This window comes from Emydura macquarii, unplaced genomic scaffold (assembly GCF_026122565.2).
Source record: "Emydura macquarii macquarii isolate MOO-44397 ecotype Brisbane River unplaced genomic scaffold, CSIRO-AGI_Emac_v2 contig_3044, whole genome shotgun sequence".
Classification (NCBI taxonomy): Eukaryota; Metazoa; Chordata; order Testudines; family Chelidae; genus Emydura; species Emydura macquarii.
The window spans coordinates 334,443-350,593 of NW_027133181.1; the positions used below are offsets into that span (position 1 = coordinate 334,443).

General features: G+C 40.7%; 2 protein-coding genes across 13 annotated transcripts in view; both read left to right on the forward strand.

The window, feature by feature from the left end:
- The window catches only part of BLTP1 (bridge-like lipid transfer protein family member 1), a 214,456-nt gene extending 213,086 nt beyond the window's left edge, over nucleotides 1-1,370 (forward strand). For all 8 annotated transcript variants that reach the window (XM_067530214.1, XM_067530216.1, XM_067530220.1 and 5 more), the window contains one exon: nucleotides 639-1,370. In XM_067530214.1, coding sequence (XP_067386315.1) covers nucleotides 639-855 — 217 coding nt within the window. In that variant the 3' untranslated portion in view covers nucleotides 856-1,370. The remainder of the gene's footprint in view (nucleotides 1-638) is intronic.
- Nucleotides 1,371-2,339: 969 nt separating this feature from the next.
- ADAD1 (adenosine deaminase domain containing 1) overlaps nucleotides 2,340-16,151 on the forward strand; it is a 37,592-nt gene continuing 23,780 nt past the window's right edge. Inside the window, exons 1-8 of one of the 5 annotated variants that reach the window (XM_067530223.1) lie at nucleotides 2,340-2,852; nucleotides 4,325-4,523; nucleotides 6,145-6,333; nucleotides 7,931-8,098; nucleotides 9,931-9,999; nucleotides 10,570-10,695; nucleotides 12,602-12,725; nucleotides 13,480-13,650. In XM_067530223.1, the coding sequence (XP_067386324.1) occupies nucleotides 2,676-2,852; nucleotides 4,325-4,523; nucleotides 6,145-6,333; nucleotides 7,931-8,098; nucleotides 9,931-9,999; nucleotides 10,570-10,695; nucleotides 12,602-12,725; nucleotides 13,480-13,650 (1,223 nt within the window). In that variant the 5' untranslated portion in view covers nucleotides 2,340-2,675. Of the gene's footprint in view, nucleotides 3,156-4,324; nucleotides 4,524-6,144; nucleotides 6,334-7,930; nucleotides 8,099-9,930; nucleotides 10,000-10,569; nucleotides 10,696-12,601; nucleotides 12,726-13,479; nucleotides 13,651-16,151 lie in introns of all 5 variants that reach the window. The other 4 variants (XM_067530224.1, XM_067530227.1, XM_067530225.1 and 1 more) reach the window with 4 other exon arrangements.

Genomic DNA, 16,151 nt, shown 5'->3' on the forward strand with positions numbered 1-16,151 from the left:
AAAGTTGTTATAAAATCAATGTAGTTCTCATTAAAGTTGCCATATTGCTGATTAAACTTACCACACAACAGATACAGTAGCAGGTGTACAAGCACCCCATTGCTCTAAATATGCACTTCATCCTTGACCAACAGGAATCACTTCTGAGGGTGATGAGATAACTTTGTAGTCTTTATACCTGCTTCAGGTGCTGGTCTCTGCTGAGACTTTAACCAGGGCACCAATCACTGCTAACTATAACATTTTGATAAGTGAACACTTCCCTGCTAGGAACTGGACTGAGACTACGAACTTAGTTCACCCATGTCAATAAACATCTATCAGATAACCACGTGGTTAACCATAATATGGTCCAAATTGAAACAGGATCCAGAGATGACCTATTACATCTGTTATCTCCTGAACCATCTAGTCCCTCCAAAAAGCTAATAATACAAAATATATTTACATAAGTTAGCTGAGACTGAAAGAAATGCCTCTTGGACTTCGACTGTTTAGAAGTAAAAAAAGTTTGATTGGACAATACAAATGTTAATGTGTGATGAAGACTCTAGGTGCTGTGCCATATTAAGGCTGAGTTGAGTTTTACATTTAAAATAGGGATTTAACCTTTTTTTCTTTTTTTTTTTTAATTTTAGATTAATCTCTTGGACTGGAAGAAAGATTGACCCAGTGGGTGTTGATTACATTCTTCAAAAATTGGGCTTTCATCATGCCAGGACCACTATTCCTAAGTGGCTTCAACGTGGGGTAATGGACCCATTAGACAAAGTTCTGTCAGTCCTTATCAAAAAACTTGGTACTGCCTTACAGGATGAAAAAGAAAAAAAAGGAAAAGACAAGGAAGAACACTAAAGATATAATGTATGACAAAACCATAATTGTATTTCCATTTGGAGACTAATATTTTATTGTATAATAAGAATTTATTTTAAGTATGATTTAAAGAGAAACCTAACAGCTTTTTGCTACTATATTTAAAACTTACATGGTAAGTGACTGTTTACAGTGGTACATGATACCATTCTGTAGATGATAAAGCACTGCATGATTATGACCAATGTATATTCTGTGAAAAAATAGGTGAAATGCTGTAAATCTGCTGTTTAGCATTCACAATTTTATTATGTGCAATATGATTCCTGCATCTTCAAAATACATGCAGATTAACTGTGAATTTTCTTAACTTTTACTGGCCATAACACAAACAAACCCTTGTTAATGTGATTCTGTTAATGGGTTTTTTTGGTCCATGTAGACTTGTATAAATTCCTGTATGTATATAATTTATGGAACTGTGATTGCCATAGTGCTAAAAATCATTTTAAGTTTGTTATACTTGTAATAAAAAACAGTAACTGTGTTGTAAATTTTTTAGTTTTTTTTTTCTCAAAATAACTAAGCGTTAGTGGGGTATGCACACCTGTGTGCTCTAATTCAAACACTGTAAACAGATTAGAGTTTTAATTATACAAGTATCACGAGAAAAGTGTGTAGTTTGTAATGTCTTCTGATGATGTAATGCGAGGGAGGGTGATGGGCAGAGCCAGTCATCCATTAATAATGAAACAAAAAACTGACCAGCTATCCAGTGCAAATCTGAGAGTGACACAGTAAATAAAAATTTCTTCCATGCTCTGGAAGCTGACAACCACTCCTGGTAGCCATGATGTTTTGACACTTTTTATTCAATGAGCCTTCTAGCAACTAAACAACAAAAACAAATGACTTTACTCCTCTCAGGCTTCCTAAGAACTCTTCAGCGTTGTGTATAGCTTAACACTTTTGCTTACATCTACTGTAACTACACTTTAAAGCCTAACACACCATTCAACGTGAATAAAGTCAACATTAAATTTCTGTTAAATAAGTTCTCTTCTGGCCAGCTGACTTTACTGTCCCTCCCTCTATCTCACGCTCACTTGTTCAACTAATGAAAGACGCAGCATCCTGTGCTTTTTAGGTAGTCGACGCAACCCACATTTCGACAGTTTTGTCTGATAAATGTTTGCTCTTTAAAATGTTTTCCCATCGAAACAATGCTGCGCTGGAGCCCAACACGTGAGGCCGGTGCAGCTGCAAACGAGCTCCCTTTTGAGGCCTCCTGGTCTAACAACTCTCCTCTCTCCGCACCCCCCCCTTCCCCCACTGAGATTCGTCCGACCAGGCGCTAGCGTGGCCCGGGGCCTGCCCCGGGGTAGGCAGAGGCGGGGGCTTCCGGCCAAACGGTGGATTTAGTTTCATTTTCCAATTTTTGAAGAGCCTCGAGGCTGGCCCGTGCCCACAGCGCCCCGAGCAAGGCCAGGCACGGCGGGAGCAGTAACGGAGCCCGAGCCGGCTTCGGAGCCCCAGCGCCGCGCCCAGGCCTGGCTCACGCCCGGTTCGGAGTAGCTGACAACGAGCGCCCCGACTCGGCCGCTGTAGGGAAAGCGGCGTTGCTGCGGGGGCGGGTGGCCTCTACCGGGCACGGTGCTGCTGTGGGAAGGAGGCGAGCGCGGGCAGGTGCGTGACGTACGCAGCCCCTGAGCCCAGGCAGCCGGCGCCACCGCCTCCGCCCCCGCCCGTCCGCCCAGTCTGGCCCCTGCCGCTCGCTGCTAGAGGAGCAGAAGGGGCGCGGCCGGATCAGCTGCACAGCGGGGGAGGTGGGCAAGCTAACGGACTGTACGCGGCGACGGATGCGGGGCCCCGTAGCTGGGCCAAGCGCGAGTCCGACTGCCCGGCCCGCACTCAGCCGCCTCCTCGAGCCCGGCGGCTCGACAGCACGAGCTCTAGGCCCGGCCCCCCCAGCGGCAGTTGGTCAGAAGATCACGTGCTCTGAGCGCGAGGCTTTTTGCGGGCCACGCCTTGTGCCGGTGAGGCGAAGGCGAGGGAAGCCGCGAGGGAGTGTGCAGGCACGCGCCGCTCCTCGTCCCGGGTAGGGTAGCGGAGCGGCCGTCGGAAGCAGCCGGGGAAAACTTAAATCACCGCCTGGGGTGGGGCTGCGCTAGCGTGTGCGAGAGTCTGTCCCTTGCTGTTGTGGTGCGTGCGCCGGGGTCGGATCGGTCGCAGCTTCGCCTCGCGTCAGGGGAAGGAGCTGCTGCTGCCGCTGGCTGATCCCGACCGCCCGCTCGCTCGCTCGCTGTAGCCAGTGGTCTGCGCTCTTTCTCCGCCGGCAGGTAGCAGCCCAAGTGCGCCCATCCTGCGGAAGCGTGGGGCTGATAGGAGCAGCGGTGCGGAAGCCGCGGGGAGCCTTGGCCAGGCTCTGCCATCGCCGTTACCCTCCGCGGGCTAGCTGGCCCGGTGTCCGGCTGTGAGCTCGTGGGCACCCGGGCCAGGCCGGACAGTTGAGTGAAGGAGCCTTTCAGTCTCCTTTGTGTGAGCCAAACCGGTTAGAGCCTGAACCTGCGTGAAACCCAGCCCCGTGGGGGCTGCCTTGCTGGAGCCTCCACTCCCATTGCCCTTCTAATCTAGGGCACCGGGGCGGGGGGGGCAGGGCAGGGCAGTTGCCTTTCAATTAATGGCTGGAAGGAAGGGGAGGAAGTCTTTAGCTGACTGATATGGTTGCCCCAGCTCCCTGTGTTCTGCCTCCCCCCTCTCCAACTTTGGATCTCAACTAGTACTAGTGTGCTTTAGAATTTAGTAACTTCAGTTCTTAAAGCATAGTTTCTCAACCTGTGGTACGCGTGCCCCTGGGGGTATGTGAGACAGGCGGGGTACCTGGGGAAAAACAGAGTGAAGGGGAGAGGGCTTCATACCCTGTCATAACTCCCAGCTGGGAGGCGGGTGGTAGCTGCCAGCTTCTGGGGAGGTGGGCTGAGCAGTGAAATTGACAACTGTGACAGCCCTAGATTTTACCAGTTACCCTCTTTTCCTCTCTCTCTCACCCCTTCCGCCTCTCAAATCTATGGCAAAAAAATTGGCACAGCGCTTTATGTTCCCCAGCATCTGCATGCGCCTCAAAGCCTCATAGCTTTCACCAACATCACCTCTAGCTCAGGTACATACTTGAGTTGTGCACCCCGGTGTAAAGGTGGTAACCTTACCACACTAGGTCTGACATCTGTTATATCATGGCCTTATATACTCAGCCCTTCTTCCAACATATAGCTCACATTAGTCTGTAAACATAAAATCTGTGGAAAATTGAGTGTTGGAGTACTACTTAAAATTTTCAGAACTTAGGGGGTACTTGCTACTTAAAAGGTTGAGAAACACTGTTTTAGAGGAAAGAAGCTGGAGGCATGAAACCTGTTAAACAAGTCTGGGAGGAAATTGTCCAGATTTGCAATGCTATGCTAATGTTCAACAGCCTTAAATATATCTGTTGGTTAAATTTGGTTTATAGGTAGGTGGAAAAATGGCTAGCAACAATGACTGGTTTCGAGGTTCCAGAGTCCCCAGTTTTGCGCAGATGCTAAAAAAGAACTTGCCTGCTGATCCCCCTCCTCAGCCATCTCCACACAGTGTGAATATGGGCCTGATGTTGTCACCTGCTGAAAATTATAACATGCCAAATTCAGCATCTAAGACGACTCAAATCACAGGTATTGTCTTTACTTTTATTAAGTTGATTGGCTTCTAGGAATGGCCTTTCAACACTAGTACAAATAAATTTGCAAAATTGTAATGAAAATTAACCTGCTTACACATGCCATCTGTTTGACTTTTACCAGGATTATTCGTAATGAAAAATATTTTACTTACCAATTTAAAAAAAAAAAGACTTTGAAGTCAAAACTTAGAACTATTATCTTTAACTAACTTTGATCTTTTTCCTCTTTACTTTGTAAATTTCAGTAAAACATGTTGTTTGATCTTTTCTTACTTATTATCCAGCAGGGGAGTAACTAAAGAAATGTGATCTGTTCAGATATAACATCACATGTAACATCTGTGGAGGTTGTGTGTATAGGATGGGTGGCTTGTAAGGTGCAAGTACTGTACAGGGAAACTTCATCATAATAAACCGGAATAACTATAAACACTTTTTCAAAACTAGCTTTTCTGTAAAAGAGAGGTGTAGACTCCACATCCTTGCGGTCCACTAAAATAATCTGCTCTCTGCCTTTCTCCCCATCTCTCCTGCTTTAGGGTAATTTATGATCCTGCAACGAGGATCCAAGTGGGTGCCAGGGGTCTGCCCACGTAGAGTTAATCCCTTCATCTGGTCTATAATGTGTATACAGCACTTCATGTAAAATGCACTAACATATATATATATATTTATATAACGTGCTTTGGGTGCATCATCTTTTGTAAAACTGAGAATTTTTACTACAGTTTTGTTTGATAGTAACGAATTCCCTGAGCCCTGCATGTATGAAACTTTCAAATGAGGGAGTTCAAGATTTTAGGGGCTGGTCTTATTTTTGAGTCTTTTGTCTATGAATATGCTTATTATAATTGAAGAGGAACAGTTACTCTGTGTGTGTGTGTGTGTGTATATATATATATATATATATATATATAATTTAGATGCAACCATTTATTTCATGTCAAAGGTGCTTGAGTGTTAGGTGTATTTGCAAACTGAACACAATAAGAACATTTTTTTGTGAATTCTTAGAAAACAAGTGTTTCTCCTATGCTGGCTGCCTGAAACACACAAGAATAATTGGGCAATGTCTAGCTTAGGAAAAGTAATCAAGTTAGATCAAGCTAAGCTAGCCCAAGCTGAAGTCCAATCTTCTTTCTAGTGTAGATACAGGGTAACACCAGTGCTGTATCCTAGGTTCCTGCCTAGGTTACAGCACGACCAGCTAAAATTGAGCTGAGAGTCCACAGCATGATGCAAAAAACCTATGGCCCTTTGTGATACTGTAATAAAGAATTATGGATTGTGCTTCTGATATTTTTTGTACAGTGAAACAGATTTTGATCTGTTAGATAAACAGTTACTCTCTTGAAGTATTTATATCCCTGGAAACTATGACCTTTGGCTCTGGACTTGTGACTGGGTTTGACTTCAAAGACTATCAGGTTTCATAGTCAAGGACCAAGCCCTAGTTTTTTTGAAGGGGTAGACGCTGACATTTATAGGATTACCAAAACTACTTACAACCTCTTAAATTAGAATAAAATGCAAATTCCAGGTAGCTTTTGTTAAGATGCAGCAATACTATTCTCTCACTTTCACGCGGTCTTAATTTAACAAATATATTTTAGGTCATGTTTCAGACTTTCTTTATTCAAAAGCAGCCCATCTGCCTCCAGTCACTTCACTTCTTCCAAAGAAAATACCAAAGGAGTTTATAGTAAAATATAAACGTGGGGAGATAAATCCAGTATCTGCCTTGCATCAGTTTGCACAAATGCAGCGTGTGCAACTAGATTTGAAGGAAACTGTTACAAAAGGTAAATGCTTCTGTTTTTAAGATAGTGTTCTTGTTACCTCATGAAGTTGCTCTGTATGTACGCAGCTAGTTTCTGCATCAGCCAGTCACACTAATTTGTTTTAAATGCTGATTGTACTGTATGTAATAACAGCTATTTTTTACTATGCCTATACAGTGCTTTCCTGTAATCCAATCAGTGGTTAATGTGATCACCACAAAATCAGTTATAGAAAAGAATAAAACTCCCACCCTTCCTTTGAATACTTTTTACAGATATATTTTAGACACTAAGTAGTTCTTAAAGGATATATCTACACTGCAGTTAGACACCCATGGCTGGCCCGTGCCAGCTGACTCTGGCTCAGCTAAGGACCTGTTTAATTGCAGTGTAGACATTCTGGCTCAGGCTGCATCTTGGGCTTTAGGACCTTGCGAGGTGGGAGAGTCCCAGAGTTCAGGCTGCAGCCTAAGCCCAAAAGTCTGCATCACAATTAAACGGACGGACCAGCTATGGGTTTTTAATTGCAGTGTAGACAGACCTATAGACAGTCATTCTTCTTATAAGCAATTTTATTTACCACTTGGCCTGCTAAAGTTGTACCAGAATGAGTTAATATTATGTGACCTTGAATCTACTCATTTCCTAATGTGTAATTTGCATCTTCTCCACTCATGTATTTTGTGGTGGTGCACATTGATATTTGGTCACCATGGACCTGCGTCTGTATGGGAAGTTTAATGGTTTTTCAACACTGTTCAATTGAAACCATCCAGACTGAATCAGATACGCTGGGACTGTGGAGGAAGTAAGCTGTCAGTGAAAGATTCATGACTACCAAGACTACCTTGGTTAACAAATGAAATCGTGATAATGAAAGGAGGTTATCTTGTCATGTGCAATGCAAAAAGAGATGGAACCTGACCTTTCCAAGGTCATGTTTTCTTTGGGCTGTCTGCCTAATAGGAAGTAATGTGTATGGTTAAACTAAACCAAGAGGAAAGATGAGATGTTGGGGAAATTGGCATTCTGTTTTCTGACAGACTTTGTTGGGTTGTTGGGAAATACATTGTCAGAAATGTTACCATAAATGTAAGACCCTTTTTTCAGAAGTGACTTGGGCACTTCGGAGACTGTGTGAAAGCTAGTAGGATTTAGGCTCCTAAATCACTTTTGAAAATGGAACACAGGCTCCCGAGTGTAGGTGTTCTTGAAAATTTTACTTTTTTTTTTTAACTCTTAATTTCTCCATCTGAAGCTTAGATCCAAGATATCACATGACTACTGAGAGTTAGAAAAATAGCCTTATTTTACAGAAGTGTTGAGTGGCCATTGTTTCCATTAAAATAAAAGGCACCTATATGAAGGCATTAAATTGAAATACTCAGCACCTCTAAAAAATGGGCTTTTCATTAATATTTGTAAATCTGTTCGTGAATCTTGGATGAAAGGTGAAATAGAAATGTGAAATCTAATTCTTGTAGATGTTAAAAAGAGGTTTTAACAAATCCAAACCAATCTTGGCCTTGTATTCATCTTATCTTCTGTAATTATAAGTGCATATAAAGCTAATGAATACTTGAAAAATAAACTTATAACTGTGTATTTTTTTTTCAAGGCAATGTCATGGGGACTTACTTTGCTTTTTGTGCAGTTGTGGATGGAGTTCAGTATAAGACAGGTTTGGGGCAAAACAAAAAGGAGTCTAAATCAAATGCAGCAAAACTGGCTCTTGATGAGCTACTCCAGTTGGAAGATACAGCACCAAAGGTTTTTGAAAGTTCAGGTAAATATTCTGGTAACATTTCTACAACAAAAGTATTTTTTAAATAATATATGTAATCAAAGCTACTCTACAAACACCCCTGCAACAGTGTCTCTTTGCCCATTCCAATTAATTTTTTTGGGCAGAGTTATTCAATTTGCAATCCTTAAATTGTCCTTTTCCTGCTCTTGTATTCCTAAGTGCTGCTTTAAAAGTTCCTCCCATCTACCAAAGGGAGAATGTTTTAAAGGGTGTGACATTCCCCCTGCAATCTGGACTGGTATATTGCTGTGTCACCCCAATCTCCCCACTCCCAGGGCCCGTCTTGCACTTGCCACGCTGTGTGAACCCCCCACTCCTGAGTCAGCCCATGCACAGCATCCTGCAAGCAAGCGGTCCCTGACCACTAATAGTGAATGAGTGCTTCTGGCCAGCCACTCATGGGATTATACAGTGGTGTAACTCCCAGCTAATATTCCCAGTCCTAGAGGCAACCCTAGGAACTGCCACTTTACAGAGTTCAGTGCTGCCCACTGGACTCTGCAAGCTCATTGGTTAGTCAGTCTATCAAAGAAATTAATATGCACTAGCTCTGTCACTCTAAATGAAGTCTCTACACACACCCAAACCACGTGCACTGCTTTAGATAAAACAAACAATTGTTTATTAAGTACAGAAAGGTTTTAAGTGATTATAAGGCAGAATAATGTAGATAATTTCTTCCTGATCAGATCTAAAAACAAATCGCATTCTAAACTAAGCGTAATTATTTCAGTAACCTTACAGTCTTTAGATGGTTCTTACCACAGGCTGGCTGACTCCTTCAGTTAGTCCCCCTGTGGTCTGTCTTTCAGTTGCTTGATGTTGTCTTGTAGATGCATTACAAAGGAGAGCTCAAGAGACCAAAATCTCCCCTTTTCCTCAACACCCCCTGGGGTCATGCCGGCAATGTCCGGCATGGTTCCCTCCACTTGAGTCAAATGAGCACCACCTTATCAGATGCTTAGGCCAGTCCATGGTTCCTGTATGCAGCCTCAGCAAGGCGCGAACTTTCATTCTGCAGTCAGTGTTTGCCTGGATCTGCTCCAAACAATGAGACATATATCTGGGAATATTACACAGCAGAGCTTCATAACCACACGTGACCATGCAAGAAGCACACTATCATAACAATAATGTTCAGTATGTCGTGAGCATTCCAAAAACACCTTACATGATGCACTTTGCATTAAACAATACACAGTTACACTATAAGGGTGAATATGAATGATATACGGTCACACCATAAGGCTGTATATGGGGTACATTGTGTCACAAAGGGTTAACTTTCTTATTGCTCTTTATTTTCTGTAAAGTCTTTGATGTTATTACAGTTATTCTTTCCAGTAAAAAGTGATTTTTAAATTCATGATCTCAGACTTTTTTGTTTTGAAAGGTCTGTTGCATTAAGTTACTGCTTTCTTAAGAATTCTGTCATCACAGTGTTAATCTTCTGCTTTTCTGAGAGGGGGACTTTATTAATAATCTTTTGTCCTCACATGCTATAGCTTTGAAAGAGAGCAATACTTTATAGAATGTGAACTAATTTAGGGAAACTAAATTTATTGAGAAGAAGCTTATTTTTGTTCAATGATAAAACAATTGACAGATGGCAAAGTGTGAATTAAAATTATCCTGGGTGTTTGAGGACATTCCTATTTCTATCTATGTAACTTGAAAAACCTCTTTTCAACAACCTTTATTTTGGGATAACTAAAATGTAACTACTCTATTGCTAAAAATTCTGTATGACAGTGGATGTTTTGAAGTCTTAAATGTTTCTCCTAGTTGAAATTTTCTTATTAAATTTACAGGGCCTCCTCGGATTCCTGCAGAAACCAGAGTTTCAGCTGAATCCATTTGTATTTCAAAGATTCCTTATGGTAGGAAATCCATTTCCCCCTCCACCTTCCCCATCCTCCAAAGAATTAAATTGGAAGGCTAACAGATGTCTTTACAGATTTGTATTTGGTATCCATTCCCGCAAACTGAATGATATCTTGAAAAATATTACTACCTGGTTCATACAGGACGTCTGTGCTTTAGTGATTCTAATCTGCTAGCAAGCTTTGAAGTAAGTGTGGTATACCCGTCATGTGAGGATAAATATACAAATTAACTTGCTTAAAGTCACACAGTGAGTCAGTGGTAGAGTTAATAACTCTAGTCTTTCTCAAGAGATAAAAGGCTGTGGTTAATAGATTGCTTCTAGGGAGTATACTAGTATAAATTGCTTGAATGTTCTTATTCTCAGTTTTTCATGTGCATTTTGAATTATTTTAAATTAAAAAATGCCAGTTTGCATTGTTTAGTATCGATTAGTGAGAGTACTGAAGGACTTTATCATATGTTCAGTTTTGTAGCTCATCTGAATGGGTGACATTGCTTTGTTTTATTTTTTCCTACAAAGTGATATTTTGCTGGTTTCTGTAGCCCTTTATTTTCTTCACTAGAGAGAAGGCATCTTGTGTATGAAAAATTTTCACAATCAATCAGAGAAACCTTTAACAGTCTGACTGCCAAATATCCTGAATACCAGAGTTGTAGCAATTCATTGGCTGCTTTCATAATTGAAAAAGGCAAGTCTATTTTGATGTTCAGAGCACTTGTACGAAAAAACCCTTTTGTATTTATAGGATGCATACACACAAAGCACAATATAGCAATGTAGGTTAACAAGTATGGGAGTTTAACAAACTCCATAACCAGCAAACCAATCTTAATCCTGCTCCTTTTGACATGCCATAAAATCATCTATGCAAAACAGAACATTTTTGTACTTTCCTTGTAAGGATAGTATAGATCTATATTTGTATGCGTTGAAGCGGAAAGCATTCCATTGTGTTAGCCCTCACCAGAGAAGCTGAAAGATGTAAGGCCTTCTCAAGATCGTTGGGGTTGAAACTTCTGTATAATCTCACTTGCTCAACCTTACCTTTCATTTTGAACTTTCAGAGGGCAGTCACAATGAGTTAATGTGTTTGATTTGTTATATGCATTTCAATGGAAGTTCTCAATAAATTAAATTAAAGGGTGGCTTATCAGATAGACTAATAACACATTTCTTAGTTGAAAGCTTTAAATTCTAATTGTTATTATTGCACCTTGGAGTCCCTGTTGTGGATCATGACCCTATTTGTGCTAGGTACTGTACAAAGACAGAACAAGTAGTCCATGCCCCACAAGGGGCAGTAACTGGAACACACTCACTGCTAAACTCTGCTGTTACCATCTCTTAACAGCAAGGTCAGGGAGTTAATCAGGGCGGAAGGATTTGCTGGCATTCTAACTGTAATGGGGGGAGCAATGTTGACATCTATGTTAGAGAGGAACGGTTGCAATAATTTTACAAAGGGTTTAGGGAAAAGAAAAAACCTTTTTGGGGGAAGGCAAGGAGAGGAGGAAAAGTTGTAGTAAGGCCAAAAAAAATGAGTAATGGGGTGAAATAAAGGGAAAGCCAGATATACTATGATAGTGCTGACTTGGGGAATAGTGAAGATGGTGGCATCCTCTGCCAATATGAAGAAGGAAAGGGAAAAGATGAGCTTGTTCTTACCATACTGATCTTAAACTGATGGGCCATTCTGGAGGAGATATCACCCAGATGATTGTAGATGTGGGACTGAACAGCAGTAATAAGAAAGCCAAAGTGGTGAGATAAGCTTGACTTGTCATTGCAAAATTAACAAACCCTTGATGAAGCTCTGAGAGGTACCACAGAGGAGAAGGGAGATGCTACAAACTGAGGGTGGGGCCAAGGAGACTGGAGGAGAAGAGAGGCATTTGAGTATTTAATGAAAACCCTTGGAGAGGGGTTCAAGGAGACAATGGTAAGGTCCAACTGTACTGAACGGAGTGAACAAATTCATCTTTGTACATTCAGTACAATACCATCCTTCTTCCCCCACCTCCTGTGTGAGTTAGTGTGTACGCCATCTGTGCCATTGATTGCACTGTAGGCAGTGTTTGTGCAACCTGTAATTGCACGGATACATCTATCTTTTTGTCACTTAAGTCTGAGTTGAGGCAGTTGAGTGAGTCATCAAAATCATTATCTGTTTGACACAAAATTTTAAAAGTCCCCTAAAACTGAGTTTAAAAACTACTTGACTCTTTCAGAAGAGCAGATTTCTGAATTCTTCTCAGTTATCCCCTTCAATTTACAATTGGTCAAGGACTACAGGGTCAGTGATATACCAGGATTTTAAAAGTATAGTGGTCAAAAGGTGTGTAATGAAATGTTTTAAAATATGCTCTAAGCACTTGAACATAAATACCTTCCTACCTTATCTACCAATCTAATTTCCACTAATAATTAAATGGGTATCCTCATTAGACTAAAAGACTCTCCTCTTCTACCCTTTTACACTCAAATCCAAAAATGGTTTTGGAATCCTTTTAATTCCTCCTTTATAAGCAGTTGTTTTAAAAAGAGGGGATCCTTCAATCATATGAAACTACCTGTTAACTGCTTTTTCTTTTTAGCTGGACAGTATGAAGTTGTAGCTCTAGGCACGGGGGAATTCAATTACAGTCAGTGCATTCATCATGATGGGAGAGTGTTGCATGACAGTCATGCCGTTGTTACTGCAAGGCGCGCTCTGCTTAGGTAAGAAGATCTGTATGTAAACTACAAGAACTGCAGAGAACTTTTGATTAAGTTAAATATTAATGCTAATGCAGTTTGAGAATAGTAGCTTTATATGGTTAGGGCTACTGTTTTGGGGTTTTTTAATTTTTTTTAGCAATTTCTGAGTTTTATGGTGTTGTCCAAATATTAGGGGCTTAGGAGATTTTTTCTTTGTATGTAGTATAATGAGTAATGTATATTATACACCATTAGTCTACTTTAATGAGTTCACTTTAAGCAATTTTTCTGTCTTTTCCTAGTGCATTTTAGCATAGTAGTGTTAAAAACAGGATTACATAAAAGCACATTAGGGAACTTTTAATACACACCAGCAGGATCTTCATGGGTCAATTAATGTACAACAATATAGGGATGTAGTAACTCTAGCCTGCATTTCTGCTCTGTTTAGACAAGTCCTTAGAAATAACTATTCCTGGTGTTTTTCTAGTGTTTGGTAGACACCAATTTCTTTTTTGTACTGGGAGGGAGGTTATTGGTGTCTGTGGATTAAAGATAAAAATCAGAAGCCTTGTATAATTTCAGGTTTCTTTTCTAGATTATTTATTCAAATTTTACACATGTGCTGAATAAAATAGTTGTGTGTAAATGCTCAGCAGCTTAAAATGAATTTAGGTGTTTTGCCTTTTTTTTTTTTTTTTTTTTAAACAAATATGCTAAATCATTACAAGTCTGCATATTTCAGCATTTCTTGATCTGTAACACTTTGTTTTAGGTATTTTTACAGGCAGCTTTTGTTATTCTATAGTAAAAATCCTGCTATGATGGAGAAATCCATATTTTGTCTGGAACCAGCATCAAGCCTGCTCAGTTTAAAGCAAAACATAAATATTTTTCTCTACATGAATCAATTGCCAAAAGGATCTGCTCAGATAAAGGCACAGTTGTAAGTATGAGTCTTCAAATCCTAGCAGTTGCTTATTCACAGATGTAATCAGAGACTTAAATCTTCCATTGACTGTAAATTAATCTGCATCATAGTGAAGAGCGTAAATACATAGCAGGACTACAAATCACACAGTATGGATAAATTGAGCTGTGGGTTTATTTGGTAGAACGGTGTTCAAAAATGGCTTGATTCTGTGACTAATGGACTGACAGATGTGTATTTTGGAGCTTTTCCTTCTATATACACACTAAAATTGTGTAGTATTACTAGAAAATAACCATTTCCATTGTATGATGTGTTACTTAACCTTGGTAATAAGACTGAACTATTGCTTAATGTTAATTGCTCATACTATCAAAAATGCTTGGAATTTTAAAATTATCTTTTCAAGCTAAAGTTAGATTGTGGCACTTTGTAACAGCTCTGCTCCATCATATCAAACTTGTCTGCAACATTGAATGCTCACAGTGCTAATGACCTTTTCGTAGTATTGGCCTTAACTTTCAAAAGTGACTAGTGATTTTAGGTACCTCCATTTTGGGACATCCAACTTGAAATATTTTAAAAGGGTCTGAATCTCACAGGATGTATGAATATTTTAGGAAGTGCTGAGTGACCCCCTCTGAAATTCTGTCCCCTTTAAAGAGTTTTTGATTTGAATGCCCCAAAATGGAGGCACCTACAATCACTAGTCACTTACAAGAATATAGGCCATTATGTCTGTTCTGGTTCTGGGACTTAAACTGACAGTTCTCTTCCCCATGTTAGTGTTTCAGTAAAAAAAAACAACTCTAAAAACACCACATACAGAAACTACTGTAATAGCATTGGAGTACTTTCACCATGCTGAGAGGTGCCTTAAAAATAACTGAGAGATTGGAGACAGACTCTAAGGGTATGTCTTCACTCTCAGTGGAACATTTGCCCCCCCCCCCGGGATCGATTGAGCAGAAGTGGAGACACGCTCAATTGATCCAGAAGTCGACTCAATCAATCCACCCCCTGCAAAAAGATTAACGCTGTGTTGACAAGGGGGCATTCATTACCTGTCAGCACAGTGTAGTGAGGATACAACACTAATACAACGCAAGCTACTCTACATACATACTTTTGAGTGCCGCCGAATTTCGCCACGAGTGTAGACCAGGCCTGAGAGTTCAGTTTTCAGTGTTGGGAGCATATAGGGAACTATATAGGTTATCTTCAGTTAGTTCAGTTTGTTGGGTTTTTAGAGAAAACAGCCATAAATCTAGTTAGTATGATATAAGAAATAAGCCTTTCCTTCTCTGTGGTTTAGAACTTTAGCATTATATCTTATGTATATAAAGCTCCTACTTAAGTGTTAAGTATTATTAAATAAAACTTAGCACTTTCACAACTCAAAGCATTTTACCAGTGTTACTGTTTTAAGAAATGTCCTTGAATGAAACTACTCCTATGACACAGTATTCAAATATGAATGGTTCCAATAGTTGTGAAAATTAGGAAGGCGGAGGGAGTGAGTGACTGCCTCCCATACTTTGCTGCATGGAACAGGACCATGAAAGACTATGGATTGAAAGCAGGAATCTCCTGCTCTGGCCTTCGTGAAGAGGAACATCAGAGTCTCTTCCCATTATCCCTTGGACAAATTCACTCTCAAACTCCCTTCCCTGGCCATGAGTTATTTGTGATAAAGCTCAGGAAGTTGCTTCCTTTACATATTAAAAGTTCAGAAGGCTGCTTACTAAGACACTGCAAGCAGTGGAACAGACACTTTATTCTGTGCTTTTTTTTTTTTTTGCATGCAGAATCCAAAGTCTTCAACATAGATTATCTTGTATTCTAAAATTCTCTTAAGTACAAAATAATTCTTAACTGCACTAAGACTTGTGTTATTTTCTGGTGTTTGGAGCAAGTACTTGCTGTCTCCAGAATTTTAATTTCAAGTAGTGTTAATCTGAAGTCTTTGTCTATTCAGGGACCTTATTTCATACTAAGTTGGTGTGCAATATGTGAGATGCACTCAGAGTATGCAGATGTGGCAGTTGTGCCCTTTTTCAGTTTGCATCACTGTGTACATGCAGCATGGGCTTGGTGCATGCTAAGAATCTGGCATATCAGGCAGGTACCTCATAGTCCTCTGCTCTGTTGCTGAGCCATGTGCCTTCTGAGATTTTTCTCACTACATATTGGGATACATAGTGGAAGCCCGCGTAATTCTTAGATTTGGGGGCAGAGGGGTGGATCAGGCTCCCAAAATCCCATTATTCTGCTCCTTCCATCCTATGCTTCCTCTTTCTCGGTGGGCTAGCACCATTTTTGAATTGCTGTTAGCCCCCATAGATGCAAGGGTTCTCTGCACCACTGTGCTAGCAGCTGTTTATGCTTTATATGAGTTTTCTGGTGAGTGGCTTTGGTTTTAGAAGTCAGCTGCCACACCTCTGCAGAGGTGATTTGGCTACAACAGTGGCTCTGGAAACAGCACCAGTGGGCAGAAGACAAGGACAAGCAGGCCA